Raw genomic sequence first — 253 nt, 5'->3', positions numbered from 1 at the left:
TGTGCTCGCCAAAGTACTTGGTGGCCGTGCCATCCTCAGCGTAGACTGTCACAACTCCCGGCTTGAGCACCTGCAGGGTGGGGACGTGCGAGGCCAGGATGCCGAAGGAGCCGGTCAGCGTGGGCACGTCCACCTGCTTCACGTTGGCGCCGTTGTAAAACACCTGGAAAGGCAGAGCCGATGGGAACAGTCCCAGGACCCGGCAGAGGTCACGGCCCCGGCGCTGGAGAGCCAAGGGACTGGCCCCGCTCCC

At 65.6% G+C, this 253-nt stretch overlaps 1 protein-coding gene across 1 annotated transcript in view; it reads right to left on the bottom strand.

Annotated features, from left to right (window-relative positions):
* Positions 1 to 163, bottom strand: part of ATP5D (ATP synthase, H+ transporting, mitochondrial F1 complex, delta subunit) — a gene marked incomplete at its 5' end in the record, with an annotated part of 1,257 nt that extends 1,094 nt beyond the window's left edge. The window contains one exon of the mRNA XM_010087707.1: positions 10 to 163. Within this exon, the coding sequence (XP_010086009.1) occupies positions 10 to 163 (154 nt within the window). The remainder of the gene's footprint in view (positions 1 to 9) is intronic.
* Between the last annotated feature and the right edge of the window lie 90 nt (positions 164 to 253).

The sequence above is a fragment of the Pterocles gutturalis genome, unplaced genomic scaffold, assembly GCF_000699245.1.
Source record: "Pterocles gutturalis isolate BGI_N339 unplaced genomic scaffold, ASM69924v1 scaffold25816, whole genome shotgun sequence".
NCBI classification, from domain to species: Eukaryota; Metazoa; Chordata; class Aves; order Pterocliformes; family Pteroclidae; genus Pterocles; species Pterocles gutturalis.
This window is presented reverse-complemented; position numbering and strand designations above follow the sequence as displayed.